The sequence below is a fragment of the Struthio camelus genome, chromosome 14 (genome assembly GCF_040807025.1).
Source record: "Struthio camelus isolate bStrCam1 chromosome 14, bStrCam1.hap1, whole genome shotgun sequence".
NCBI lineage: Eukaryota > Metazoa > Chordata > Aves > Struthioniformes > Struthionidae > Struthio > Struthio camelus.
Window position 1 is genome coordinate 10,333,610 of NC_090955.1, and position 26,338 is coordinate 10,359,947.

Sequence of the window (26,338 nt, forward strand, 5' to 3'; positions counted from 1 at the left end):
AGCGATGAGCTCAGCAGCATGAGCGTAGCCGGACTGTCCAACCCACTCGTTTGATGGCTCTGGACTAAGGCCTCAGCACGCTAAAAGGACACAGCACTCAGGGGGTCGAGCGGCAGGGCGGCAGAAAAACTGCTGGTCCGCACCCGCAGCTGCTCTGCGCGGGGCCGGCGGGGCAACAGCGGCTGCTCTTCTCGCTGGTAACGCGGAAGTTGCTGCTTCCCTTGGCCGGAGCAGCAGGGCGAGAGGCCTCACCGAGCGCAGGCAGCGCTCCGCGGGGCCCCAGGCCCGGCCGCGGCCGTTAGCAGCCGTTAGAGCGCGCGCGCGCGCCCCTCCCCGCGCGCCGCCGCCGCCGCCGCCTCAGCGCGAGCTCCGTCGCCGGGATTGGGCCCGCGGGGCCACCGTAGGCTGTGCGCGGCGCTGAGGGGCCGGGCGGGCCGAGGCCGCGCCGCCGCCGCCGCCGCCACGGCATGGCCCGAGCGGAGCCGCCGCCGCCGGCCGCCTTCGAGCGGCGGGTGCTGCGGAGCGCCGCCGAGCACCACTACCTGCGCGTCCGCCTGTGAGTCCGTCCCCGTCCCCCGGCCGCGGCCTGCCGCCGCCGGCAGCCCGCGAGCCCGCCCTCTGCTCTGCTTCCCCGCAGGGAGCTGCCGGACGGCGGGGCCCGGCCGAGCGCCGCGCACTTCAAGCAGCTGGTGGTGACGGCGCTGAGGGAGCTGCACGGCGAGGTGGGCCGGGGCCGGGAGCGGTGCGGGATGGGGCTGCGGCCCGCCCCCTGCCCGAGCTCCCCAGGCTCAGGCCGGGGCCGGGGGCGCCTGGCGGGACTCAGTCAGCGCCGGGCTCTGACAAGGGCTGGTGTGGCAGAATAACGCTTCCTCGGCCTAACGACGGGAGGTCCGAGCTGAGCGTGAGCAAGGCGTGGGCCTCGGCCACGCGGCGGCGGCAGGGTAAGTGTCCTCAGGGCCGCGGCTCTCCTCCCTGCTACTCCGTTACCTGCTCTCCAGCCCGTGTTTGACCTTGGCCCCTAATGAAATTGGGCTTGTATGTTTTGCCCGAGCTTCGGTAATCAAGTGATTTCAGAACACCTGCTTTTTAGAATTTGGGGTATTGGTGCTTTTGCTGTAGCAAGGGTTTAAAAGCAAAGCTACGGGAAAGAAACAGCTTCTTGGACTGGGAAGTCCTGAATACTGTTCTTGCTCTGTTTACTGCGTTGTTTGGATGATTTTGAGCAAGTCGCATCATCTCCAGGTCTCTGTTTCTCCAGCTCTAACGTGGGACTAAAAGTGGCTTTTTCCTATATAGTTCTGAGAAGAATGGTAGCGTACAAAAACTGCAGTGTTGTTACAGCTGAAATGCTCGCATGAGATTTGAGCTTAACTATACCAACTTTAACAAAGTCACATGCTGATAATAAAATCACTTCTGTATATACCTCTACAAAAGCAGTGGAAGGAACTGATTTAATAATGCCATATTTTTGCATAGGTTGGAGCAGCTTTGCCTGTTGATGTCTTAACATACGAGGAAAAGACTTTGTCTGCAATATTAAGAGTTACTAGCAGGTAAGGTACAGTAGGTATGCACTTCAGAGGCTGTCGTGAAAATATTTTTCATAGGAAAACAAAACTCTCAAACTAAGAATAATTACCTTAAGATTTCTAGTCTCACACCACAAATTAAAAAAAAAAAGTGGGAAGAAAAACTATCTGCGATCTGGCACATCTTTAACCTCATATTAGTTAGTACTATAAGGTAAATACTCATTAGCCTATACACTAGAACTAGGGTAATTGATATAATCCGTATTCTGATATTGACTTCCTGTGCGATTATGTGCAAGTTGCTTTATCTGTGTCCCTGTCTGTGAAATCAGGTTAAATAGATAGTTCAATAAAACCCTAAATATTACTAAGAAAAATGTCACGGCACGTTATCTTAAAAGCAATAAAAAAGCAGACTACAGAAATGCTTTCACTGTGACAAATTCCTTTTAGCATATGTAGATTTCATTGATGTGCTGATTCAGTGACTTGCCTAATCAGTCACATTTTTTAAGTGAGGCCGAGTTTCAAACAAATGACTAAAGGGTATAATCATCATATCATCTTGACCAATCTCCTATTCTTATTAGGTGGGTCAAATTTATTGTATCTCGTTCTAGCATTAGTATCTTAATAATTGATGACTTCAGTTCACAGTGAATCTTCATTTGTTCTGCCAATTTTTCTTCAGGAAAATAATTCTCTGGAATAGAAGAATATTTCTGAATCAGTTAAAGTTAGTTTGGTTTCAGTACTGTCTAGGTGACATCTTCAGGTTGCTCAGAATCCCACTGGTGGTGTTGGTATGCTGTTTCCAAAGAACCAAGCCTAACTTCTAGATCTAAGCATAGAACATTCATGAAAACTTACTAAAATGTATAACATACATGGATCAATATATTATTTCTGTCTTAGAACAGAATGATCTGACAGGAATTAAGCACTGTTGAAATATGTGACCGCAAATCTCTTTCCATAGCAAACGAAGGCAATGGTTATCAGATTTAAATGGTGAAGATAACAGCAGGTGAATTAGAGGAAGAAGGAGCTTAAAGACACAGAGAAAGAATTTGAGAAAAAGGGTCAATAAAGTTTATTTGACAAGGTTACAGTAAGCCTCACCTGTAAGTCAAGGGTAAGACTGCAGTGATTACAGTAAGCCTTTAGGGCATAGTGTTGCTGCTACCAGAACTCATTGATGAAATTACCTGCTGTTAAATTCAGTTAAGGTTTCATTACTGTTTGTGTAACATGCTTTTATTTAAGCTGTTTATGCTGCAGGAAAACTGAGACAGAGAAATCCTATTAGTCTCTTTCATATTCTTGTTCCTTAGTGGCCTCGTCAAGCTGTGGAGTGCTCTCACGTTGCTGGGCTTCTATCAGAACAGAAGGTGCGCCTTTCGAGTGCTACAGGTAAAGCCCTGGGGAGACTGGATGGCTTCCCCCAAACGTCAATTCTCACTGTAAGATCACCTGGCTGCCTCTTAACAGAAAGATAGCTTACATGTAGAAACTTTGTGGTTAGGGAGTGAAATGCTTTTCACTGCAGGTGTGTAGGCCTATGTTTAAGTAATCTCAGTCCTAAGCAGTCTTACACTGAATGGTGTCTAAACTTGTCATCTCTGGGTTGTCTGCCTCTTCCCTCTAAGCTAATATGGATGTGATCTTGTAAAAGCAGACTGTGGTTGCTGTCTCCTTACTTTATAGTTTCGCTCCAGTGATAATTTCTGATCTCATTAATAGATCTGCAAAGGTAAAAGTTTTGTTCTTGGCCCACGTTTTGGTTCAACCTTTTACTCCCCCTACCCCATTTTTTTCCCCTTCTAACAGTCACTGTCAACAGACCTTGTTTAAAAATGCGTGTGTGAACATGTGCCTCCAGAGCTTACATTTTTCCTTAGGATGTGGTTTCATAACATGAGTTCCAAGAATTCGTTACATCAAAAGCGATGGCTAAACAAAAATCTGCTTGGATGTAGCTCTGACCTCTTAATCTTTTACATAAAAGGGAAATTTAAGTATTTTCAGCTTTGCTTGAGTGAATTTGATGGTTTTTGTAGTGCTTTACTCTCCTGTTTTGTCTTGTTTTTTTCCACCCTAACTAGACATCTCCATTTCTTCTTGCGTTATCTGGGAACAGTAGAGAACTAGTGCTGGACTGATTATGCAGTTGCTGGCTTGGTTGCAAGAAGCAGAAGTTGCTTGAGATGTTGCTGCTCTTCAGGCATGGAATTTCTGGAGGGCGTTTCCAGCAAAGAGCCTTGACGAAGCTAACAGTTATCAGCTCGCTACTTGGATGTCCCTTACTTCAGCGCTTACATATAAAAGTTGGAGACAAAGCTGAACTTACCAAAGCTTTTACACAGAATGATGTTGTTACTTTTTCTGATTTAACAGGTGACACAAATCCTTTACATTTAAATGAAGATTTTGCAAAGAAGTCTAGGTTTGGGAGAACTATTGTACATGGAGTTTTGATCAATGGACTTATTTCTGCGGTTCTAGGTACTAAAATGCCTGGTCAAGGTTGTGTATTTCTTTCTCAGGAGATCCGATTTCCATCTCCTTTATATGTTGGAGAAGTCGTCTTAGCTGCAGCAGAAGTTAAACGACTGAAGAGATCTGTTGCACACATTGCTGTATCATGTACAGTCAGAGAAAGTGGAAAGACTGTTATGGAAGGGATGGTGAAAGTCATGGTAGCGGAAAGTTAGAGCTTTTCATCCTATGCTACTTCATAGTAAAGCTCAGAAACCTGTGCTCTGTTTTGACTCTGCCTTTTAGGTGACATTACTTAATCCAGTCAATTTGCAACAAAACCTTCACAGTGTTTCAAAGACAGCACACAAACTCAATCCTGATAGCAACTGCAGTAAGAAGCTTCCAGTTTTTCATAGAAGTCTGACAAAACCGTCTCTTTTAGACAAGCCTTTGCTGTGCTACAGTGGAAAGTCTGCAGTGATGGGCTTATATAGCGGTTATTCTTTTGGACAAAAACACTTCTGGGTAAAAACCAGACTGGTTAAGTTCAGTTCAAAGTTTTTCACACTTTACAGAAGAGTTATATTAAACACCTGTGGAAGGGGACAATGCTGTATGTTTAACAAGCAAACAAACAGGTGGAGGAAAAGAGTTTTGATGCACATACTGCAGGATTCTTTCATGTAATGTACATACCAGTTCTAGCTGATACTGGGGCAATGTGCTGTTTTGCAGTGCTCTAGCTAATAAAAGCCTCTGTAGCCTGCTCTGTAAATAAGCAGTAGTCAGCCTTAATGTAAACAATATACTCTTCCTGGTATATCTTGAGATGTGGCTCTCATACGTTCAAATTCTTTAGTTACCTTACAAAACCTGATTATAAAAAAAAAAAGAAAAAAAAAGAAAATCACCTTAAATGCAAACTGCCATGGAAACTTGCCTCCCAGAAATGTAGCTGAGTGAAGGAAGGCATGTAAAAAGCCATACTGTCACTGCTTGTACATAGTGACTGTTTATCTCCTGTGTGCAAGGCAGTAGGTGCAAATTAGTTGTGTACTAACCATCTGGCTTCTCTCTGCTTATTTGACTGTGTGAACACCTAATTCATTCCTCTTTGCCCATTAGAAGTACCTTGGCTGCTGGTGCAGTAGTGTTCTGGTAAGTTCACCAATAAATCTTCCAGGTCAAATTATTTTAGTGCCAATATAAGTTTATTATACGCTATTTTTCCCCAAAATGATGGGGACTACCAGGAGTAAAAGTACAGGCTCCTTTCAATGGGTGGCTCATAGAATTTTCTGACAAACATCTGTATGATCCCTCCCCTCATCTTCTCTGCAGCAGAAATGTATTCATAATTCTTTCTTGGCTGCAAATAGCTTCAAAAGTTGTTTCTTATGAAAAAAAGTTTGTTCTCAAACAGCATGAAAACTGCTGGTAAAGCTGTTACAATGTCTAGGTATGATGTCTTAGTCTTAAATTCAGCTGCAATGTAACAGTAAACTGAGAGTGTTAAATCAGGCGGGATCATGAGGGGGAGGTAGCAAGAAGTGGGGAAAAAAAAAAGCTGTAAAATTTAAGCTGTTGGGCTTGAATATGCCCTCTAACTTCAGAGCACAGGGTCTGGCCTGTTCATAACACAGAACAAGTACTTCTGGTTGAGAACTTTCCTTACCTTTCATCATAGGCTTTTGCTATTTAAAGTATTTTTTTTCAAAGTGGGCATTCTCTTGTCACTCATTGCTTGTTCATCTGCCCCTCTGGATCTGAAGTTAACCCTGTTTATGCCTATTAACACACGCAGTCAAATCCAAGGAAGACACAGTAGGTGAGAGATTAGGGCAGTAATTAAATCTGTATCTCAGTGTGTATACATACAGTGTGTAGCCTGTTTTGCTGTCAAGGTAGAGTTAAAAGAAAGAAGGGGCTACTTGCAGTAACTACTCTAAGTGAGTGTTAAATGCTAGCTCTGCAGTCTTACATACTTACAGCAACTTAAGTGGGATTAACTCTTTTAAATAATTAACTCCTGCAGTGTAAACATACAGAAGGATACGCAGACAGTATTCAACAGGCAATAGGTTCCCAGGCGAGATTGCCAAGCACCGCTGAAGTGCACTGCTGCACCGCGTTGTGCACCGCTGCAGTGAAAAGGAGGTTGTGGAACTCAGCTTGTCAACAACAACTGAAAACCTTTTCCTTCCAGAATCTAAACTGCAAAATCTATAAACTGAATAGAAGGCTTTGAATCCCTCTTGGATTCTCGATGACGGTTTGATTTTGCAAAAAAAAAAACCCAAAAAACCCCAAAAAAACCCCAAAACAACCACACTGATAAGGAGCGGCTGGCGCGTCAGACTTTCCAGTTTCTTTGTTAGCGTCTCGCCCTCAGCCGCGGGGCTCCTCCCCGGCCCGGGCGGAGGCAGAACCAGTCACAAAACGCGCCCCCCGGCCCCGCGGCGGTGGCAGATACCGATAGCGCCCTGGGAGCGCGCGGCCCCGCGGGGGACCGGCCCTTCGCGAGGCGTCTGTGGCGGCGGGGCGGGGCGGGGCCGCGCGCGGGCACTGCGGCGCCCCCTGGCGGGCGGCGGCGGCGGCGGCGCGGGGCGGGCGGCGCTAAGGCCCGGCGGCGCGGCGGCGGCGCGGCCGTGTTGACAGCGGCGGCGGCGGGAGCTGCCCCGGGAAGCAGGTTGGCGGCGCCGGGCTGCCGCTGCCCTCCCCGGCATGGCCTTCATGGAGAAGCCGCCGGCCGGCAAGGTGCTGCTGGACGACACGGTGCCGCTGACAGCGCAGATCGAGGCGAGCCAGAGCCTGCACTCGCACACGGTGAGCGGCGCCGGTCGGCAGGCCCGGCCGCGGCGGGCGGGGGAGCGGGGAGCGGGGCCGGGCGGGGGGAGCGGGCAGCGAGCGGGGCCGGGGGCCGGGCTAACTGGGAGGGGGCCGGGGGTAACTGGGAGGGGACAGAGGGGTAACTGGGAGCGAGCCTGGGTAGCTAACTGGGAGGGGGCGGGGGGGTAACTGGGAGGGAGCCTGGGTAACTAACTGGGAGGGGGTAGAGGGGTAACTGGGAGGGAACCTGGGTAACTAAGTGGGAGGGGGTGGGGGGGTAACTGGGAGCGAGCCTAGATAACTAACTGGGAGGGGGTGGGGGGGTAACTGGGAGGGGGTTGGGGGGGTAACTGGGAGCGAGCCTAGGTAACTAACTGGGAGGGAGCCGGGGGGTAACTGGGAGGGAGCCTGGGTAACTAACTGGGAGGGGGTAGGGGGGTGACTGGGAGGGGGTGGGGGGGTAACTGGGAGGGGGTGGGGGGGTAACTGGGAGCGAGCGTAGGTAACTAACTGGGAGGGAGCCGGGGGGTAACTGGGAGCGAGCCTAGGTAACTAACTGGGAGGGGGTAGGGGGGTGACTGGGAGGGGGTGGGGGGGTAACTGGGAGCGAGCCTAGGTAACTAACTGGGAGGGAGCCGGGGGGTAACTGGGAGGGAGCCTGGGTAACTAACTGGGAGGGAGCAGGGGGGTAACTGGGAGCGAGCCTGGGTAACTAACTGGGAGGGGGCTGGGGGGTAACTGGGAGCGAGCCTAGGTAACTAACTGGGAGGGGGTAGGGGGGTGACTGGGAGGGGGTAGGGGGGTGACTGGGAGGGGGTGGGGGGGTGACTGGGAGCGAGCATAGGTAACTAACTGGGAGGGGGTGGGGGGGTAACTGGGAGCGAGCCTAGGTAACTAACTGGGAGGGAGCCGGGGGGTAACTGGGAGGGAGCCTGGGTAACTAACTGGGAGGGGGTAGGGGGGTGACTGGGAGGGGGTGGGGGGGTAACTGGGAGGGGGTGGGGGGGTAACTGGGAGCGAGCGTAGGTAACTAACTGGGAGGGAGCCGGGGGGTAACTGGGAGCGAGCCTAGGTAACTAACTGGGAGGGGGTAGGGGGGTGACTGGGAGGGGGTGGGGGGGTAACTGGGAGCGAGCCTAGGTAACTAACTGGGAGGGAGCCGGGGGGTAACTGGGAGGGAGCCTGGGTAACTAACTGGGAGGGAGCAGGGGGGTAACTGGGAGCGAGCCTGGGTAACTAACTGGGAGGGGGCTGGGGGGTAACTGGGAGCGAGCCTAGGTAACTAACTGGGAGGGGGTAGGGGGGTGACTGGGAGGGGGTAGGGGGGTGACTGGGAGGGGGTGGGGGGGTGACTGGGAGCGAGCATAGGTAACTAACTGGGAGGGAGCAGGGGGGTAACTGGGAGTGAGCCTGGGTAACTAACTGGGAGGGGACAGAGGGGTAACTGGGAGGGAGCCTAGGTAACTAATTGGGAGGGGGCCGGGGGGTAACTGGGAGGGAGCCTAGGTAACTAATTGGGAGGGGGCCGGGGGGTAACTGGGAGGGGGCAGGGGAGTAACTGGGAGGGAGCCTGGGTAGCTGGGAGTGTGTTGCGAGGGTACCTGGGAGCTTGTGGGGTAAAGGTTTGGGGGTAACTGAGCGCCTGGGGTGAGTGTGAACGCCCGGGGGGATCAGAGGGGGGCGGTGGGGTAAGCGGGGCCCGGCCGGGGCGAGGCGAGGCCGGACGCTCCCCCGGGGGGCCGGCGCCGGGAGCGGAGCTGGGGGAGGCCGGGGTGGGCCGAGGCCTCGGGGAGCGCGGCCGGCGGCGGGGACGCGCCGCTGCTGCCGGGCGTCCTGCAGCGACCCTGGAGCTGCTTTAGCGCCTTCTTTTCCTCCCTGTCGAACGGGTTTGCTCTCCGCGGTGTGCCCCCGCTGCAGGGAGCGTCGCTGCCCGTTGCCCACACGCTGCCGTCCGCCCCGGCGGCGCGCGAGCTCGGTGTCGGCTCAAGGCTCCCGTCCCCTCTCTCCCTGGACTGAATAAGTTGTTATAATCTCTCTTTCCTTGGGCGCTGTCGCTGCGTTTTGGACCGAGATGGGTTCTAGCTGCCTCGGTTCGGTAGCTGATAACGAAGGGTCGCGTTTGCCTCCGGGTCCCGCTGCGCAACGCGGGCGAAGACGGTGAAGCTGCAGAGCCGTAGCTGAGGGTGCAGTCGCGCTCCCTCCGCCATGGGGAGCGAGGACAACCAGCCGCGTGAGCCCCGTCTCGGCTTTTATGCCACAGGTTAATCCTCCTGCGATGTCTGGTACACGCACAGCAGCTCCTGAAGAGTTGTACTGTCTCTGGGCATGCCGTAATAGCGCAAGCTTCGTAATCTCCTGCCTGCCGTTATTCTCCACGTTAAGGATTAGCTTTGCTTATGGTATGACCAAGCAATGCTGTGATAGGGATCCAAAGAGAGAACTGGCTGTCACTTCTCGTTTTTGGCATTGCTTAGCTGTGAACGGGGATGCTGGGCTGAAAAAGGAGGCCAGAGGTACTTCAGCAGTAGGTATACCAGGAGGCAGCATGTTTTAAATGGAGAAGGGGTGTTCCTTGTGCTGCTTTGGTTTCTGCGTTGTGGATTTCTTCTACTGGTTCTTTGCATCTGGTGAGTACTGTTAACCTGACTGGCAATAGTCGTGGATTCACCATGGTATACCACTAATCTCTATGCTCTTTTCTAAAGCAGTCTTCCTGTAAGTAATCTGCACTTCAAAAGTGTGTGTGTGTGTCTTGTTTTGGGTTTTTTTTTTTTTGGTACAAAGAACTCGCGTTAACTGATGTCGCAGTCTTTCTTTGAACAGAAGTTATGTTTGAAGGCTCTTTTAGAAGATCGTGCAAATCTAGCAGGTCGTGGCTCTCAGTTGTTGCAATTCCTATGATAAATAAAGCTAATGAGGTTTATTCCTGGCAGGCCTAATACTTTTTACCTGTTTCAGTAGCTGAGAGGTGTGTATGTGTGTGCGTGCCAAGTTGTACGAGAGCTCATATGACTTCTAATGTTCCTGAGTTAGCAGGCTGGATTATAGCTGCATTGTTAACTTGTTTTCATCGTTGCTTATTCCACTTCTTCGCTAGTGCACATGACAGCAGCTTTTTTGTGTTCTTTCTCTCAGTTTGCAAGGTTCTGGTTTAAAAAAAAAAAAAATTTTCGAATGAGCACTTGGAAGCAATTTTTCAATCCAGGCGGTGTGTGTGTCATCTTCCATGTGTGAGTTTGGTAGCAAATGTTGCCCCCCTTGCCTCCGAAATCACTCATCTCTGCATCCTGTTATTAATGGATGTTGAGGAAGAAACTGTGTACTGTTTCACTCTGATCTTTTGTTAATAACAGAGTGCTGAAGCACTATGCCTTTTGATTTAAAATCTGTCTCTAAGATACATCTATTAGTAATTGTTTGTTTTACTGCAGAAGCCCTGTTGATAGTTGAAAGATGGTTTGAAGTGTGTGTAGCACAGATGGTTTATGTAGAGGCAGTGTGGGATAACAAAATACAGGAAGCCGTAACAAGAGATTTGGTTTCTTATTTGATGTAAGAGGACTATTTTGTCATCTTGGACACTTGATCTTATGTCCGTGGCATCTGAATAATTCCTTTATTGGTGGGCGATGCTGTCCCTGACTTGAGCTTTCCTGGTTTAAATAATCTACTCAAATAGATCCTTGTATTTAAAGAGGTGTATAAATGAGTCTCTTTCCTAACAAATAAAAGTATATGTTGAAATATTCTTGTGGGGCATTAGCCCTGTATTTTATTATATTACAGACGTACGGAAGCAGGTCGTCATTAACTGAATGTTTCCTCTGTCTGTCCCTCATCTCACTCCAAAGTAATTTCTTCAAAAGGTGTAGGTCTATACAGTTCTTTACCTCAAACCAATATTTGGAGAGCTAGGTCTTCACATTCGAGTCTTATTCTAAAGCTGAAATACAAGGGCAACCAGCTTTTTCTGTTCATTTGTCAACGAGGTGCATTAAGCTTTTATAATATTCCTTAATGTTACAAGAACTGCTTTACACTTGCACTTATAATTTTTATAAGCAACGATCTAGAGGGAAAAAACACTCATATCAAGATGATTTAGGCCTAGATTAGATGCAACTTTAATATGATGATTAAGGTAGTAATAACTTAAGCCTTCTACAGGTGCTGAAAATAGCCAGCCTTCTGAATGACCAGCTGAGGAAAAGGTGAAGAATTTGAGGAAAAGCTCTGTAGATAGGGTGAAATACCAAGGAGAAGACCAAAGCTTGTGTCAGATGGATAGTTTGCTTGCCTATTGTTCTAAGCAGCTGCTGTTAACTTAGATTTGATACAACAGGCTGGGTAAACGTAAACTTACTAACATTGAACCAAGGACTGCGCTTGGCAGAGGGTGAGTTTCTATTTCCTGTAGATAAAGAAGCAAATAAAAAAGAAAACCGAAAGCAAAACTTAAAACTACTACATATATGCCCGAATTCCCCAGAAACTCAAGAAGGGACAAAACTAATATTTAAATACTAGTATTGGGAAAAAAAACAAAACGCTGGTATTTAAAAAGCTCTTTTTCTTTTTTTCTCGAGTCAAAAGGACTCAGAAGTTCTTACTTGAGTTAGTACGTGATCTCCGTACTTTTGAGTTGCAACACAGAAATTGTCAGCTGAGGTTTTCTTTTTGCATATTTATTTCCAGGAATAATTGGAGATGAAAATGATGCTTTTCAATCTTTTTTACAAAAGTTCTTTTCTGGTTAAATGTGTTGTAAAAGCATTCTGAGTTTTGTTTGAAAGTGTACTTCGATACGAATATTTCCATAGTGCGGTGCTTACGAATTATTATTCATTTTGAAAGCCAAATAAATTTATACTGCAGAGGCATTCCTATGGTACCTCACTTAATAGAGTTGAAACTACACAAGCAAACTGCTGTCAACTTTATTGCTTTTTCTATATGCTTTAGTCATTAGTGCTACCTAGAAGTGAGAGTAACTGCATAACTCCCAGTAGCGTGCTGGGCGTTTTTCATGGGCATGGTTCAGCACTCTTAGTAGGTATGTGTACCAACGCTTTTGCAAAAATGCTAGTTGCCATACCATACGTTAGGTAATCCCTTGCCTTAGAGATGTTGCAGTGTAATTAGGACATTTTTACTGACTGCTGAATAATTCCTGAAAAAATACTGAGTATTTCCCTTTTCCAATGAAGGCCGTGGTGATGCAGGAGATTGAAAAGCTGCTGTTTCTCTTGTCTCGCCCTACAGAGATTTTCTTGCTCAGTGCATTTCATTATATGTAAATGTGCTTCCTATTTTTTTTCTGCAGTTGTCCTACTTCATAGCTGTTACTTGTTGAACGGCTTACTCGTTATTACAATAATGATACAGTGTATGTGGAACTGTATTATGTCTCCCAGACAAACATGTGCATTGTTTAAAAATGCAGGTAAACACTGCTGTTGCTGCTTGTTCCTCAGATAGGCTTAATGGCAAGTTGTGCAAGAGTAAATAAGTACTATGCCCTCCAGTAAAGAGAGGTCTGTGAGTATGAGCAGCTTTCCTGATTTTGTTGCTCCTTTTCGCATGGGAGATTTCCTAAATAAGCATTTAAAAGAGCTTCTTATTAGAAATTGTTCCGATCCAGCCTACTTAAGCAGGGATTGAATTCATGCTTAATTACACTTTTGTCTTTATAATGCTCATAAAATAAAACCCTTTCAAACTTTTAGTTGATGTGACCTGAAGGTGACCTGGATCTTTATAAAGGTTGGCTTTTCAAGCCTCCTTGGATTAAACAGATGTAGAGCAGAAATCTGTGAAGTGGAATGACTACCCTGAGCTAGAAATTTAGAGATTATTTTATTGGGGAAACAGAAAGCGTTACCCAATTTTGGCCAGAGGCTCCCTACACTTCATTAAATGACTCTCTAAACTCGCCATTTGTTCTTTCCTGTTTTGTCTCTGCAAAACCCTTTCATGTCCGTTTTGCTTTCTGTTTTAATAACAATAATCCTTAATGGAGTATGTGTAACACTAATAATATGTATCAATAGTAATAATTTTTAACAATTGCTGTTTATCATCCTTATTAAACATGTTGATGTGCTTTGCCATGCAACTTGTACCTAGGAATATTAACAGAACCATCTGGGAAGCTCAGAGCTGTTGGTGCTGGAACGCTGGGGACTGATCTTGGTGAATTGGGAAAAAGCCACCTAAATGCTGGCTCTATAAGAAAATGAACAAATTGAATGATCTGGGTAATTTTAGGATAACGTTAATCCCAAGCAGTAATCATGGAATGGCTGTTGGCGGAGGACTGGAGAAAGGCAACATGTTTATCACTGATCTGTGTTGATGTGGAATATATATTTTTTTCAGAAACTCTATCCGTTACTTTGTCGTGGCAGGAACAAGATTTTAGGAAATGACACTGTGAAGCTGGGGTCATGCAGCTTTCCTTACTCCCTGTTTCCTCCCAACACTGCTTTCCGTTTTCCACCAGAGGTATCAGGAAATGATCCTGTAGGTGAAACTGCTTTGCTTGGCAGCATATATATGCTTAAATGCATATATTGAGCTGCTGCTGAAATATTAAGGTTGTGAAAGGAGCTGACTTGGCCAAACTGATGGTAAAAACAGCAGACATACAAACCTCACCTCTGTAGGGGTGTGAAGGGACAGCCCAGAGGTTTTCTCAGCGGAATATTTTTAGGGCCCGTCTTGTTGGTGGCTCCCAAGTAGAAGCCAGCAGTGAGTTCTCGGCCTGTGGGAAGACAAATCAGTAGCATGAGATTGTCTCTCATTTTCTATAGCCTGAGACCTTTCTTTACCATCTAGCAGCTGCTAGGTCTTCTCTGAAGTTGTTTGGTGAACTCAGCTGTAGAAAAGGTTTTGAGTGATTCATGTAGGAGAGAAAGACACCCCGGGAATTTCTGCACAACTAAATCAAGGGTTGCGCGCAGCTAAAGCAGACCTCGCCAAGCCTGGTCGTCAGTCCCTGGAACTTCCAGCAGAAACGAACCCTAAGCGCTAGCCCTTTCGGCAGCTTTCTCTGTCATGCTTCATCTTTTATATGATATAACTAAACAGAAATAATATATTGAGTGTGCTGATCTGTTTTCCTTACGCTTTCATTTTTTTCATATGGGCACGGCCTCTGTCGCACTGTCGAATCAGGCTGCCTTGGAAGAAAATGGTTGGAATTCAAATTTTCTTCTAAACAAAGCAGAATTTGGCTCGTGGCAGATGTTAGTGTGTTTGGGCTTTTTTGTTGCAGAGGTGAAAGCTCTTTGGCCCTATGGGAATCATGCATCAGTGGAGCTAACTGTAATCCCAAACTCGTTGCTGCAAGAAGTGCTGGTGTCTCACTAAATCACAGTGCGTTGCGCTCTGCGGATTATGTGTAGCCACGGTAGATATTAGGAATGGGATGGTCTTTCATGTCATGGCTTTCCTCCCATAGCTATTCTTTGACTTCTGATCTCGTTATCAACTCTTGGAAGAAAAACAAAGACCTTTTGGGCTTTTTCATTAATGGTATTGACAAAGTAGTGCTAAGGTGGCCAGTTTTTCTGTTACGTTCAGCGCTGGTGGAAGGAGCCTAGTGGGGATTTCCCTCTTCTGTGCAGACAGTTGTTTGAGGATGCCCTCTTGTTTCAGGCTGTGACTCTTGCTGCATCTGGAGGAGGCTCGATTACTGCTTCTAGCTGAACCGAATGGGAAAACGCTTGAGTCTGCATGGAAAAAATAGTTGTGGTCCATACCTGTTTGTTTTTTTTTACCATAATCTTACTGGGAAAATGAGTTCTGGACTCTGAGATGGAAACTGGAGAGTTGTTTGTCGCTGGGCTCTCCAGCGGAGCGAGGACCGTCCCGTTGCTCAGAGTAGTTGCAGTGTCGTAGATGCCCTGCCAGTCCCCTGAGGAAGCTGTACAGCTTTGTGAGCGCCCGGCCGAGAGCGCTCCTAGAGACGGTCCGTCGCCGGCTGGGGAGCAAGCGCTGCAGGGCATTGGGCAATGACGCTGCTTCTTTCAAAATACTAGTAAAGCTGAATGACTGAACACGGTGAATCATCACTGACGTGGGTTTTTTTTTTTTTTTTTTTCAGGGAAACAGCCAATGTTCCTCGGAGACTTGCTGAATAAGCAGTTGCTGCTGTGGTTTTTTTTTTTTTTGGGGGGGGGGTCCTCTGAGTAGAGTAGTCTCTTCCTGCTTCCCCCAAACGCAGGGGAACGATTACAAAACAGGAAAAGCCAAGTGTTAGCTGTGATTCTAGGTTTCCTTGTGTCTGTTAAATCCATTTCTGTCACCAGGTTTCCAAACATCATTGTAGTGGTTTGACTAGAATAAATTTTGTTGATGCTTGTTATCATTTATGAGGATTTGGGCTTCTCGGTTTGCAAGGAGATAATTACAATTTCAAGTAGGTAAGAAAAGAGAATACAGCAAGAACATGCCGGGCTGACTTTCTGTGAAGAGACCTTTTAATTCTACTATAATAGTTGAGTGTTTTGGTTTATGACGTTTTAGATTTCTGTCACTTCCTTTTAAGCTGTTAGAATGTTAAATATTTTAAATTACTTTGTTTTGCTCGCTTACTAGTCTTGAATTTGTTCTTGAGGCTACATAGTTCAAAATTGCTACAGAAATTTGATAGCTGTTGATAAATTCGCTTAAAATATCTTTTCTTAAGAAAATAGAATAGCTTTTTTGCCTGATCAGCGTTGTGCTTTGGAAGAAAACTTCAGTAAATAAATTCTAGATTAGTTGAGGCTGAACACACAAGGTCATGTCATCTGATAAGTGTTGCCTTTGGCTGTTGTCTGGAGTAGTTGTAATTTTTGACTTGTACTGCTTTTTGTGCTGGTAAATGTTAAATGGAAATTTAATTCTTGGATGGGCTTCTCTGATGCGCTCCATTTCGTACTTGTTGGGATCCTGTCATACATACACATTCTTCAGGATACAAGCTTTTTTCCTTTAATTTCATTTTAAAGGGGAAAATTAGTTCTGCGTGATTCCAAAGGCAGCTTCCAAAAACAGAAGGGGCTTCGTAATACCCGAAAGAAGTTATTAATAAATGCCTGTAGTGGCGTTTTAACTGTGAAGCTGAATTCATAACGCTTCACAGTTCAAACATTCAGTTAATTGAAGTACCTAGTTGGTATGCAGGTGCATGCTAGATTTGTGCAAATAGTTATTGCTACCGAACAGACAAATTGGTTGTGTAAATTCAGGGTGCTGGATATGCCCTTGTTTCTTCGTTATTGTTTCGTTATTGTTTATTTGTGATAGTTTGAAATGCAGCATTAATTTTAATATCTGAAAAAAGATTGTGCACAAATGCTATAATATGTCCCTTCTGTTTGTGTAAGACTCCTATTAATGTAAGGAGTTCAGCAAAATTAGGTGGTGTTCCAAACTGAAAAATTAATCAGCCCTTTACATCAAATACGTTTGAACGTCTCTACCCGCATGAATGAAATCATACGGGCTGAATCACAAACGATTTAGCATGTGATGCTTGCTGCACTGCAGGCAATGACTGGGTGGTGCTCTCGCGTCCCTTGACACAAATGCCAAGAGCTTTTTACGTGTTAGAGGTTAGAAATATTGTGAGCCGTGAACTTTGATTTGTTTCGGATTTTCTAGTTCTCGGTGTGAATGTTATAGCCTCCCGTGTGCAGGTGCAGAGCACCTGAGCGCCTTCGGTGAGGGAGCCGGGAGTATTCAGAGCCGCTCTGGGTGCTGGCGGTGGGTCCCGCCATCCCGGGCGAAGTGCAGCAGAGAAGACGAATTTGCTTAAAAGGCTGTGGGGATGCAGGGCCGTCTTGTCAGCTCTCCTACGGTTTCAAACTCGTACAAATCTGAAGGAAAGCCTGTTGTGTAAAAGTAGAGCTATCTGCGCGGGTTATCGCGTCTCTTCTGACTGTGGGTGCTCTTTGGCTCGGCTCAGCGTTGCGTTTTCTCGCTCGGCACCTTGCCTTTTTGGTGCTTCGTTTTCATGTCGTTCAACGCAAATGATGTGACCGTAGGTTCATCTTTGTAATAAGACTTAAAATGTCGTATTCATAGACCTTTCAAGGTAGGCTAATGGTAAAGGAAGTATCTATTACTATACTTATAACCCAGATTAATTTTATTTCCTTGCTAATTATGTGTTATCTAGAACGGGGATTATAGGCTTTCCAGAAAAAGGACTTGCCTTGTATATGCTCCTTGAAGTATCAAGTGTTTTTTTTAGAGCTATTTTAAAACTCACACAGAGCAGAGAAGAACAAAATTGGGTTTTGCTCAAAGTATCTCTGAGCGCGTGCACAATATACCTTTATCTATTCTTGAGAGAATTAGGTAAATAACGATATTGCTGTGTTGACCAGGTATTAGCCTACAGAAGGCACAGTGGAGCTTGAGATGAAAAGACTGAAAAGAACTGTACTTTATTAGTTTAATTGTGGTGGGAGAATTAACAATTATTAAAATCTGAAAGTGGTTCACTGAGATTTATATGTACCTGCCCATTTAATCTGTAAGTAATTAACATTAGCTGTGTATTAGAAATGAAGAATTATCGTCGGGAGAAACTGGTATGTTATGTTCTAGTTATTCAAGCACACCCCAAAGCTGTTGTTATGACCTTTTTTCATATAAGAATAATTAAAGGTTGGGCAGTTGTGGGTATTTACATTGTGGCATTTTTTTCCTGGAATGAAGGAGGCTCTAGTTCCTGGAGGCTATTTGTTAGATTTTAGAGGTGGGGGGGAGAGTGTGTGTATGGTCCCCCCTGCCTGCCCCCCCCCGCCAACCCCAGTCCAGCTCCTCTCAATAGAGTTGATGGGGAGAGGGTATGTTCTTGTTACCTTTTCCCTTAGAAAATGAAACTGTGCGAGTGCTTCTCAGATCTGAAAGCGCCTAGAACCAAGAGGTCTTTTCATCTCTCACTCTATTAAGTAGAGATGAGAGCTGCTAGCGGTGGGTCGGACCTAACCCAACTCTGAAGTTTACTCAGAAGCTTAAAGTCTGCATCTGAATTTTCTGTTTCCGAATGTTTCCTAATTGGATAGTGGTTGTATTTAGAGACGTACCGAACAACTCGCCTCAACTCATTCATTCTCATTTCTAATAACTTTTTCCTTTTACTAGGAATACATAATCCGTGTTCAGAGAGGAATTTCAGCAGAAAACAGTTGGCAGGTAATTTTTTAAACTCTGATTCATGTAACTAGGATGCCTTTTTAAGGAAAGTTCAAATGTTGTCTCTTCCTAGGTTTTTAAATTTTGAGCTAGAGAGGGAGTTGTTGGTTTAGAATGAGCATTGAGAACTTGAAGTGCTTGAATGTTTTTGGTCAAGAAATGTGAGAAAAACAGCATTGCTGCCAGTCATCTTCTGCCGCTGTGAATATTCCAGGAGAACAGGAAAATCATGTGTGTAATGTGTTACTACTGTGTATTGTTATGGCCATCTCTTTTAACTCTCAAATGCCTGCTTGCCTTCCCTAGTGCTAGAATCACTGCCTTGCTGATGGGTGACCGGTGAAACCTAGAAGTAGTAGTGAAGATGCTCGTGAAATTATGTTGCTTCTAACATGGGAAAACGCACTGTTTGCACAGACCTCTGCTCGCAAATAGTTTTGGAAAAGCTCTTTGAAGATAATATTTAGAAATATATTTTATTTCTGGTTGAGATGTCATTAAAAGCAACTCTTTGCTCTCTGGCAGTGTGGCATAAATCCACCAGTAGTTTTGAATTTGCAGAGATGGTTAAAAGAAGTTTATAAATGGGAATTACTTCTCTCTGCTGGGATTTCTGAAGTGTAAAATGCTGATGAGATAACTAGTATGTTTCCTCATTCTTGTCTTTATATTTTGCAGATTGTGAGGCGATACAGTGACTTTGACTTGCTTAATAATAGTTTGCAGGTAACTTTTAATCTTGATACATAAATATAAAATGTCTACTAGAGGGATACATTTAAAATGGTTTGTGATATTTTTATATATTACAATGAAGATAACTTACAAATTCATATAACTGTAAAGGGAAAGTATGATCTCAAATATAAGTTGAATTTTTTTTTTCCACTCTTAGGTTTTCTCTGGGAAATTTTTAGCTCAATAGCACCAATTTATATATAAATAGAGGAGACTGACAGATACTGAATCTTTCTCTTCAGTACTGTGACTTGTTCTGGTTTTATGTGTTGTTATTTGTTCCTTCTTTGAGTCAAAGAAAGCCAAGGCACATACCCACCTTATAAATTCGGCACTGAAGTGCTGTGTCTCTCATTATTTATATTGCTTTTAAAAGGACTTCCAGACGCTGCTTATCATGTGATGGATTTCTGTATCATTGAAAAGTGTTCCTTAGTTAAACGCTGGACTTACTGTGTGTTTTCTTTTTCTTTTTTGGACAGTTATTTCTTTTTATTTTGTATGGGGAAAGAGCAGAGTATGCGAGTGAGTTGTGGGAGGTGTGTATGCAGTGACTAGCACAGACAGGAGTGAAACTTGTTACTCAAGGTTTCCGTCGTACTAGGCAAGCAAGCTAAAGAGCAAACGCTTCTGAGATTTGAGGATAGATTTTTGTGACTTTTAAGACCTTTTTCTCTATTAAACGTAGTGTGAATTCAGGAGCTTAATACTGCTTCTACTTCTCTCTCTGTTTTTTCATCCCCCCCTCTTGTTTTTTTCTTTTTTTCCCCTTTTAATCAATCAGCTTTCTGCTTGGTGAACTTTAGAGGGCAAAAACGTGCAAGGATTTAAGCTGTGCACTCTGAATAGGATAAGAATCAGTTAGAGCAGACTGCAAGGTACACAGGGGAAATTAGTCATAGTTCAATAGAAGGAACATGGTTGAGTTTTGGGGAATTACTTTATTAAATGCGCAGTAGAACACAGGAACTGTAATCATGACCTAGAAACCTCCTGTGTTAGGTGCTGCATAAAGGCAGTACAAAGATGTCCCCTGCTCCAAAGAAATCCAAGATTTAAGATTAGATAAGTACCCATGGGAACACACGGAAATGAAATGGTGCTAGTTGACGTAGTAGATAGTAGTCATCGGGTAGTCTTTAACTGTAGTCAAGTTTTGATAGAGATCACAGAGAAATAACTTTGAAAAGGTTTTTCAAAAGATGGTAGAGTTCGTATTTTGCAGCTGACTTAACCATGGGGAATAGAATGTGTTAAGGCATGAAAACCCGTCATTGCCTTCTCATTTAACTTTCAAATGAGGTGGCTTTAGTGAAAAAGGGTAATGGATCCTTTTAACTTAATTTTAGAAATGACAGGTACTGAAAGGGTAAGCCTAGGTGGAAGGTCTGGAATGTGAAGTTAAATAGCTTACCCATGATGCAGTAGAAAAAGAAAAGGCCTTTGCATCTGAGACAGAGATGCACAGGATAAGTGAAGGACTTGGGACAGTTTTTCACAGCAGATTTGACAGCAACTTGTAGAATGGGACAAGAAGGAACTTGAGGTCAAGAGAAAGTTTTTTGCAGATATGAGACATGCAGCACTTCTCAGTTCTTTCCTTCCAGAATGCTAAGCAACAACATTTCATCAAAATATTCAGATCTCATCTTGCGTGTATTAAAATCAATTGGGTAAAGAAAGAAAGAAAGAAAAAAAGTAATAAGAAGCAATAAGAAAATGCCAAAAAGCAAACCCCTACCTTCACAACTAAAATGTTCCTGAAAGACTGCAGGAGCTTCTTTTGGGCTTACAGACCCAAGTGTTTTCCCTTTCCTGTGGCATACTTGACTTCTGCTTGGGTTCAGGTTGTTGTGCTTGGACACGTAGCTGGAGCTGAGTTGGAATGCAACTGTTGCTCCTGTTAATCTGCTGCTGCCTATACAATAATAGTAAGGACTGAGGATTTCAAGTCTATCTAGGCTAGAGGATGTAGTCTTACCAGCACCTTGCATAGGATGAGAGGTGGGTGCCTGCAACCCTGGTATGCAGCAGAAAGTTTCAAGCCCAACTCCCTGACCCCGCTGCTGGGCAGCGAACGGAAAAGCTCCTTGCCAGCTGTCCTGCCTTGCGTTCTCCGCGCTCGTCCGACAGCCGTGGGGGAGGCCGCTGACTGTTCTTCTCTTTTGTTACGTGAATGACTAGTACGGTATTTGCAGCAAGGTGTCTGACTTTTCTGAAGCGTTTTGTTGCAGCTTTTGAGCAGAGGAGGCTGCAGTTTGAAGATAAGTCAGTCCGCAGGTTCTCCTGTGGCGAAGGCTGTGCTGGCCTCAGCGCTGAGCGAGGGCTGCTGGGAAGCACTGCTTGCGTTTGAGAGCAGGCAAAGTCTTTGCAAGGTCAGGACCACGGCGAGGTGCTCTTCCCTGGTAGAAACTGTTCTCGCTGTGCCATTTGTTTTGGCAGATAGTTACAAAAACCTGGGGTGAATGTGTTAGTTTCTACTGAAAAATGCCTATATTTGGGTTTTTTTTTTTCCCCTCCCCATAAACAAAGCAAACTTTTATAGTGGTTTGGAAACATCGAAACTAGAGTCCTTTTCTCTTGGATGGCTGCTAGCTCTCAGGTCAAGAACTTAAAGGGATTACGCTTTGGTGTGCTTTTCCGGTGAGTGACTTGAATGTCAGAGGTGCACTTAGTTTTTATTTACGAACGTGTTTTTGAATTGAAGTAGGAGCGGTGTGCCAGACAAAGAGTTTTGCATGCCTCTGGTGTTAAAACTAAATGTAAGTGCTGTAAGCGGTTCATTGTTGCTTTTGGGTTTATTCCTGGATGTTCTCTTTCCTTGAAAAGAATGCTTAATGGATCGGATGGGTTGGATGTCTCTGTAATTCGCACGTAGCCATCGCTCTTTCTGAGCCCCTGATTTGCAGCCAGACCCCAGAGAAGTACCCGTGCTGGGGAGGGAACAATTCCTGCGTTTGTGAGGAGGACGAAGGAAAGAGGAGAGGGCTTGCCACCCCTGCTCCAGTTTGTTAAGCTAATGCCTTACCTTTTCCACTAGCTAAAATGAGGGTTGTTCAAACACTGAAAGTCCCTGTCTTCTCCCTGGTGAACTCTGTGCCTTAGAAATGAGGTTATTGCACATAGGCAATTTGTTTCTGCAACGCACACTTCTTGAGGATAATCTCCAGTGAAGATTCAGCACACGCAAGGCAGGTGCTTTGATCTGCTGGACAGCAATGTGTCGACAACATGAATAATTTATTCTGGCAATTCACATGACGTAAATGAATATAAATACTAGGTGCAACCTAGATCATGTTTAGAAAACAAATTTCTTTCATCTGACTTATATAAAGCTCTGGATTTCTGCAGAATTTTCCATTTTCCCGTGTCTAAATATTTCACTGATGTTAACTGAAGTTTTGCACCGCTTAAGGAAAAACAACTGCTGTACCTCCACCAATAGGTTGCAGTTATTTCTGGGGTGAAATGTGTATAGCTGTGTAAAAACTGCACAGCAACAAATTTAGAAATGAAAATGGAAAAGTTGCACCATATCTGAAAGTGTAAGTTAAAGAGCTGACAGAAAGGGTTTTGGAATTACCCATAATGGCAGCAGAGGCAAAGGAAACTTGTTAATTTGCACATACATTAAGTAAGCATAATTTTCCTCATGAGAAAATGGTAAGGTGTGAAGTGTATTTTTGTGCTATGGCAAAGGTATATCAAGAATTTAAAAAAAAAATGGCTGAAATTTATAGCTATTTAGCAGCTGCAGGTTCTGTGTAGTTTGTGTGTCTTAAATGCATGACTCACTAGCACCAATGTATCTCCTTGCGGTCGCAGTGTAGTTGTATTTACAAGTCTCTTCACACTGGAACGTGAGTTGTCTGGTTCCTCACCTTGATAATAGTACCTAGAAAAAACATAAAGCTTGTATATAGAAAGTTTTAAAAAAGAAAAAAGGAATTATTCGTTTTTAACACACAGAAAATACACAGATTAAAATGCATAGAAAATACAAAGAGTATTTTCTAGCTTAGCTTGCTGGTTTACTTCCCTGAGGTATTTTGAGAACAAGGCTGCAAAATAATCATTTTTCCTCTCTTTTTAAGATCTCAACTCTAAGTCTACCTCTTCCTCCAAAAAAATTGATTGGAAATATGGAGCGTGAATTCATAGCTGAAAGACAGAAAGGACTCCAGACCTATCTTGATGTAATTACTACCCATCACATACTGTCTAACTGTGAACTGGTAAAAAAGTTCTTGGATCCAAACAGCTATTCTGTAAACTACACTGGTAAGTGAGAGATTTTAAAACTGCATCACAATTTCACTTTAGCATGTGTGCGCATCTTCTATTAATGCTGACAAGGAGTTACACTAAGGTACAGAGGAAAAAAATTTACTTCAAAACGACCATATTGTGTGTGTGTTTATCTCTGATAATGTTCCTCCAGGTGTGTGCATGGATCTCGCTGTGATTATCAAAACTAAATGTTTGCATTATTCTGCAGAGCAGTGATGAGGGTCAGGACTTACTTAAGATGAACGTGGGAGAAGGGTGCTAATGAGAGAGAGAGGTCTACTCTTTCACTCTTATTTGTGACGAATGGGAAGGGTGATGTTTGGAAGTTATTTGTTTACTGGAGTGTAAGAAGGTTGAGGTTGTCAGCTCTGCCGTCTATTAATACAGCTGGTCATCCTGAACACTGAATCTTGCATTTGTTGCGATTCAGAAGTTTTTCAAATCAGCAGGAACGATTGTGATCATTGTGTCTAGCTCCCTGTATCACTATAGGCTGTGAAACTTCATAGAACTGTTTGAGCTAGTGTGTGTGTTTTTTTAAAATATATTTGTGAATAAAGAAAAAAAAATCCTCAGTGATGGGGAATCACTGTCTTAGAATGATGTTCTAGTGATCGGTTCTCTTCATTATTAAATGTTTCTTCTTTGAATTTATCTGATTTCAACTTCAGTCATTGGAAATTGTTAAATATTTGTCTGATAGGCTGAAGAACTTACTGCTAGTGATGAAACACTGCACTGCAGATTTAGTTCATAGGCAGACTGACTTCCCAAATGCAAAGCTTATTTTCATAAAAGCACAACCTAGTGAAGCAGGAACTTACTAGTTCCTTTTCACTTGTCTTTCTGCTTTCCTTTTGTATAACATCCTTGTGTCTCGCACTTCAAAGCGCGAAGAACGTTTCCTGGATGTTTATGGTAATCTGTGGAGGAGATGTAAATTATTAGTAATTCTCGAAGGAGGCAGTTTGTCTGGTTAATGCTGAACAAGCAGTTGAAAACCTCTAGGAGATACTGCGACTTCCGTGTTGATTCTGAATGCTTTCTTTGGGATTGTTGTTTTTTCAGCAAGTTTCGAGGAAGTTAATAACGATCAAGATGTTGCCTATGTTCTTTGGAGTGTTTTATCAGTTTGTCCTTATTTAATATTGCAGCAATGAGCTGGTGTCTATTGCACTGTTCTCTCTCTTTTTTTTTTCTAGCATATTTTTAGATAGAGAAGAGAGAGTACGGAAGAGAAAAAGTGCATCTTTCCTTTTATTTCCATTACCTTTTTGCAGTGTTTCTATGCCAGGATAAGTGATGTTAGAGAAAATTCTTTGTTGGCATAGTCACTTAATGAATACACCGGTTATATTCCCAGTAGTTTTTTTTTTTTTTTTCCAGAAGTGCATGCTGGTTCATGACAGCAAAATACCTTTGCCTGTGCAAAACAGGGCAAAGTGGCAGGTAGTGAAACAAAGAACTGATTAGTTCATGTGTAATAACGGCAATGTAGATGCACATTAAAGAGATGTAAAAATGATAACTTTTACAGGTATCGGTAAAATATTTAATGACATGCTATAGTATATACCAAGGGTGAGCAATCTTAGCTGTAAACATTGGATTTGGACTTGGCAATTAAGCCGTAGTATAGACGTAATGCAAACTTGGTAAGATAAGTTTTCCTAAGACAGTGGTTTCTGTTTTCTCAGTGGATCTGAGTTCTCAGGTTAAAAATGCAAATACCTTTTAACTGTATTTTCACCTGGTTTTCTTTTAAAATGATTTTGCTGACTTAGTTAATAAAACAAAGTCTGAATTCCTGAAGGCTTCCTCCTGGCATGAAACATTACCTAATGTGTATATAATCTAATTAAGTAGTCTCTCTCTCTTTTTTCTTTTTCTTTTTTTTTTTCCTTCTCCCTAGAAATTGCCTTACAGCATGTTTCAATGTTCTTCCGATCAGAGCCAAAGTGGGAGGTAGTAGAACCGTTAAAAGATATAGGTAAGAAGAGCATGTATTCCTGAAAACTTACCTGACTTTTCCAAATATCCTGGTTGTCCTAGAATAATGATACTATCTTGTCCTGCTCATAAGCCATGTGATTCAGTAGTGTTTTAATGACTCTTTCATTGTAGGTTGGCGAATACGTAAGAAATACTTCTTAATGAAGATTAGGAATCAACCAAAGGAACGGCTAATGTTAAGCTGGGTATGCTTTCATCTTATCCTCAAGTCTTTCTTAATGAACTTGGCTTGTATCATTTACGTTGGCTATCATGCGTGCATGACAGAGATGCTGATTTAAGAGCTCAGGACTTGAAAGGGTTTTGAAAGCCCTTAGGTGGATGTGTGGTGTGGGAACTTCTTGTGTTTCTTTTCTGTGGTGGCAAATCCGATTTGAAAGTTTCTGTCCTTGGCCGTTTGTTCCTACTCCAGCACGTCAGTTTACTGTTTCCTTAGGTTTAATGATGTAGCTGCAGACCATAATATAAATCTGTTCACTCGAAAGAGCAGGGTGATCCTTTTTAAAGTACTATTTTTTTATTGTTGTTTTGGGGTTGTTTGTTTCTGGTTTTGTATTTTACTAGGATCCGTAGTTGTTCTGACAAACTAATAGGCATGAATTACTCCTCTGAGGTAGACATGTATTGCCGCCAAATACTTTGTCGTTACTAAACGCTTATGCTTCTGTGCTGAAATATGCTGTGCTCTTAGTTACAAAAGCGTAGCTGTTTGTGAGACTTCACTGGGGAGCTGAGATTGCTCAAACCTGGGGTAAGACGGAGGTTTTTTAGCGGAGAGGAAGAAGGTGGGGGGTTAAGCCATATCAGTTCATAACGCACGCAATTTCCTGGTCTTGGGGTTGGCAGAGTTAATTCAGTGGTAATGCAGCATGTCAGATGCTGGGGAGGGAGGAGGCAATAATACTTGCTTTCTGTCAAATGCTTTGTATAGTGAAACCACAGCCTTATTCAGCCTGTTAAAGTTTACTTCTTCGTGAGTAGTTCCCTTACTTGCTCTTCAAAATGGATTTCCAAGCAGCTGTCTTAATATGTGAGGGAAGAATATAGATGCACGTTTTCTGTACGGAGTGCAACTTTTTCCATTGTGAGGCCTTTCTTTTTCTATTATTTCTAGGCTGATCTTGGCCCTGATAAATACTTGTCTGACAAAGACTTGCAGTACGCTGTGAAACTTCTTTCTTCCTGTTCTGTGAGTATTACTTGAAGACTTTCACATTGTGCCAGCACAAAAGAAATGCTTGCAAGGGCTAATCTTA

The 26,338-nt window shown here is 44.0% G+C and overlaps 2 protein-coding genes across 12 annotated transcripts in view; both read left to right on the top strand.

Moving 5' to 3' along the window:
- The first annotated feature begins 417 nt into the window (after window positions 1-417).
- On the top strand, window positions 418-5,209 carry LOC104144705 (ribonuclease P protein subunit p14). 2 transcript variants are annotated; one of them, XM_068960248.1, is made up of 5 exons: window positions 418-556; window positions 638-722; window positions 1,480-1,556; window positions 2,870-2,948; window positions 3,641-5,209. In XM_068960248.1, the coding sequence occupies exons 1-5, from the start codon at window positions 468-470 to the stop codon at window positions 3,695-3,697; spliced, it is 387 nt and encodes a 128-aa protein (XP_068816349.1). In that variant the 5' UTR covers window positions 418-467; the 3' UTR covers window positions 3,698-5,209. The 2 variants fall into 2 exon arrangements, with proteins under 2 accessions (XP_068816349.1, XP_009674163.2); XM_009675868.2 differs by lacking the exons at window positions 418-556; window positions 638-722; window positions 1,480-1,556 and having other exon boundaries at window positions 3,641-4,923.
- Window positions 5,210-6,614: 1,405 nt separating this feature from the next.
- Window positions 6,615-26,338, top strand: part of PXK (PX domain containing serine/threonine kinase like) — a 38,450-nt gene continuing 18,726 nt past the window's right edge. For 8 of the 10 annotated variants that reach the window (XR_011134566.1, XR_011134567.1, XM_068907584.1 and 5 more), the window contains exons 1-7: window positions 6,615-6,842; window positions 17,988-18,038; window positions 18,717-18,764; window positions 22,874-23,060; window positions 24,982-25,059; window positions 25,194-25,267; window positions 26,197-26,271. Coding sequence is in view for 8 of the 10 variants with exons in the window: in XM_068907584.1 (XP_068763685.1) it covers window positions 6,741-6,842; window positions 17,988-18,038; window positions 18,717-18,764; window positions 22,874-23,060; window positions 24,982-25,059; window positions 25,194-25,267; window positions 26,197-26,271 (615 nt within the window). In the remaining 2 variants the exon portion in view is untranslated. Of the gene's footprint in view, window positions 6,843-6,978; window positions 7,005-8,614; window positions 9,473-17,987; window positions 18,039-18,716; window positions 18,765-22,873; window positions 23,061-24,981; window positions 25,060-25,193; window positions 25,268-26,196; window positions 26,272-26,338 lie in introns of those variants that run through there. The other 2 variants (XM_068907586.1, XM_068907591.1) reach the window with 2 other exon arrangements.

Excerpts from the sequence above, each read along its gene's own strand:
- LOC104144705 (XM_009675868.2), top strand. The coding sequence starts at position 3,743 with ATGTTGCTGCTCTTCAGGCATGGAATTTCTGGAGGGCGTTTCCAGCAA.